We start from the raw sequence: 1,352 nt of genomic DNA on the forward strand, positions 1-1,352 counted from the left end.
GGCGCGAAAACGAATCTGCGAGGCGTGGCCGCTCACGCGGCCCGATGGGGAGGAGGGGAAGACGTAGGGCGTGCTTGCGCGCCTTTCCGAGGCCCCTCCAACCCACCCGCGCTAGGTCTCGGGTTTGACGCATGGGGTCACACCCGCGAAACTCGTGAACTAGCCGGGGCAGTCGGAGAAGGGGCAACTCCGTGCACTGACGGTCGGCCGTCAGAAAACACGCCTCCGTGGCTCGGGTTACACCAATCCTCGCTACCCAACGCGGCCAAAGGATATCCACCTCGAGAACCTCGAGAGATGATACTATACCAAGCTGAAGTGTCGAATCCAGTGAAGCGGCTGCGGCAATAGCAGACAGCGACCGCTCGACTTACTGCCCTTGTTCACTCCTGCCTCGCCGCTCTCTCTTCGCGTGTGTCCGATCTGACTGGCGGCCCTGTTCTCAGTCATATGAGCAACCCGCCTGTCGTTTGCGACAATGGCGATCGCCCGCAGCGGCTCGCATTTGTGTGCGTGCCGCTCCCTCTCTCACGCTCCGTCGCCGCCACCGCAGTTTGTCAAGTGCGGCTTCGCGGGCGACAACTTCCCTACGCACATCTTCCCGTCGATTGTCGGCCGGCCCATCCTCCGCGCCGAGGAGAAGGTGGGGCAGGTCCAGCTCAAGGTGCGTGGCCCGCGTGAGTGCGGGCGTTGGCGTCGCCTCTCCACGCCCGTGCTGCCGTCGGGGAGTGCACACAGAGAGCGGGATGGAGGGTGGACGGAGCGGCGGCGGGCGCACAGCGTGGCGCGGCGAGGGCGCGGTGGGCGCGACGTGAGCGCGCGTGCCCTTCCCCGCCATACCGCGTGTCTGCCACCCGTCCCTGCCGCAGGACATCATGGTTGGCGACGAGTGCACTGCGGCACGGGACATGCATGGGCAGCCTAGATGTCTCCTCTGCGATCCGTCTGTGCGTGCAGTCTGGCTGTGCTGCCCCCGCCCTCACACCTCGCACGCGGCCTCCCCAAACACACACACACACAAACACACCCGCTGGCCGTGCTGAGGCCGGCAAGCGCCGCTTGCACAACGTGCGCCGCCCTTGTGTCCGTGCCGCGGTAGGCTGGAGACGTCGTACCCAATCTCCCCACATCTCCCTAAATCTCCCTGAATCTCCGGTAGGCTGGAGACGTCGTGCCCAATCACGAACGGGGTCGTGCAGCGGTGGGAGGACATGTGCCACCTCTACGACTACACCTTTCGCGAGAAGCTGAAGATCGACCCCACGGAGCACAAGATCATGCTGACCGAGGCGCGCACGCACGCACGCACGCACGCACGCTCGCACGCACACACGCACGCACGCACGCTCGCG

At 65.6% G+C, this 1,352-nt stretch overlaps 2 protein-coding genes across 2 annotated transcripts in view; one reads left to right on the plus strand and one right to left on the minus strand.

Moving 5' to 3' along the window:
- The window catches only part of EMIHUDRAFT_201844 (hypothetical protein), a gene marked incomplete at both ends in the record, with an annotated part of 1,103 nt that extends 653 nt beyond the window's left edge, over positions 1–450 (minus strand). Inside the window, 2 exons of the mRNA XM_005786569.1 lie at positions 198–280; positions 363–450. Coding sequence (XP_005786626.1) covers positions 198–280; positions 363–450 — 171 coding nt within the window. The remainder of the gene's footprint in view (positions 1–197; positions 281–362) is intronic.
- Positions 451–478: 28 nt separating this feature from the next.
- EMIHUDRAFT_449293 (hypothetical protein) overlaps positions 479–1,352 on the plus strand; it is a gene marked incomplete at its 5' end in the record, with an annotated part of 1,870 nt that continues 996 nt past the window's right edge. The window contains 4 exons of the mRNA XM_005786570.1: positions 479–664; positions 870–947; positions 1,045–1,068; positions 1,160–1,292. Coding sequence (XP_005786627.1) covers positions 479–664; positions 870–947; positions 1,045–1,068; positions 1,160–1,292 — 421 coding nt within the window. The remainder of the gene's footprint in view (positions 665–869; positions 948–1,044; positions 1,069–1,159; positions 1,293–1,352) is intronic.

Source organism: Emiliania huxleyi (assembly GCF_000372725.1).
Source record: "Emiliania huxleyi CCMP1516 chromosome Unknown EMIHUscaffold_15, whole genome shotgun sequence".
NCBI lineage: Eukaryota > Haptophyta > Isochrysidales > Noelaerhabdaceae > Emiliania > Emiliania huxleyi.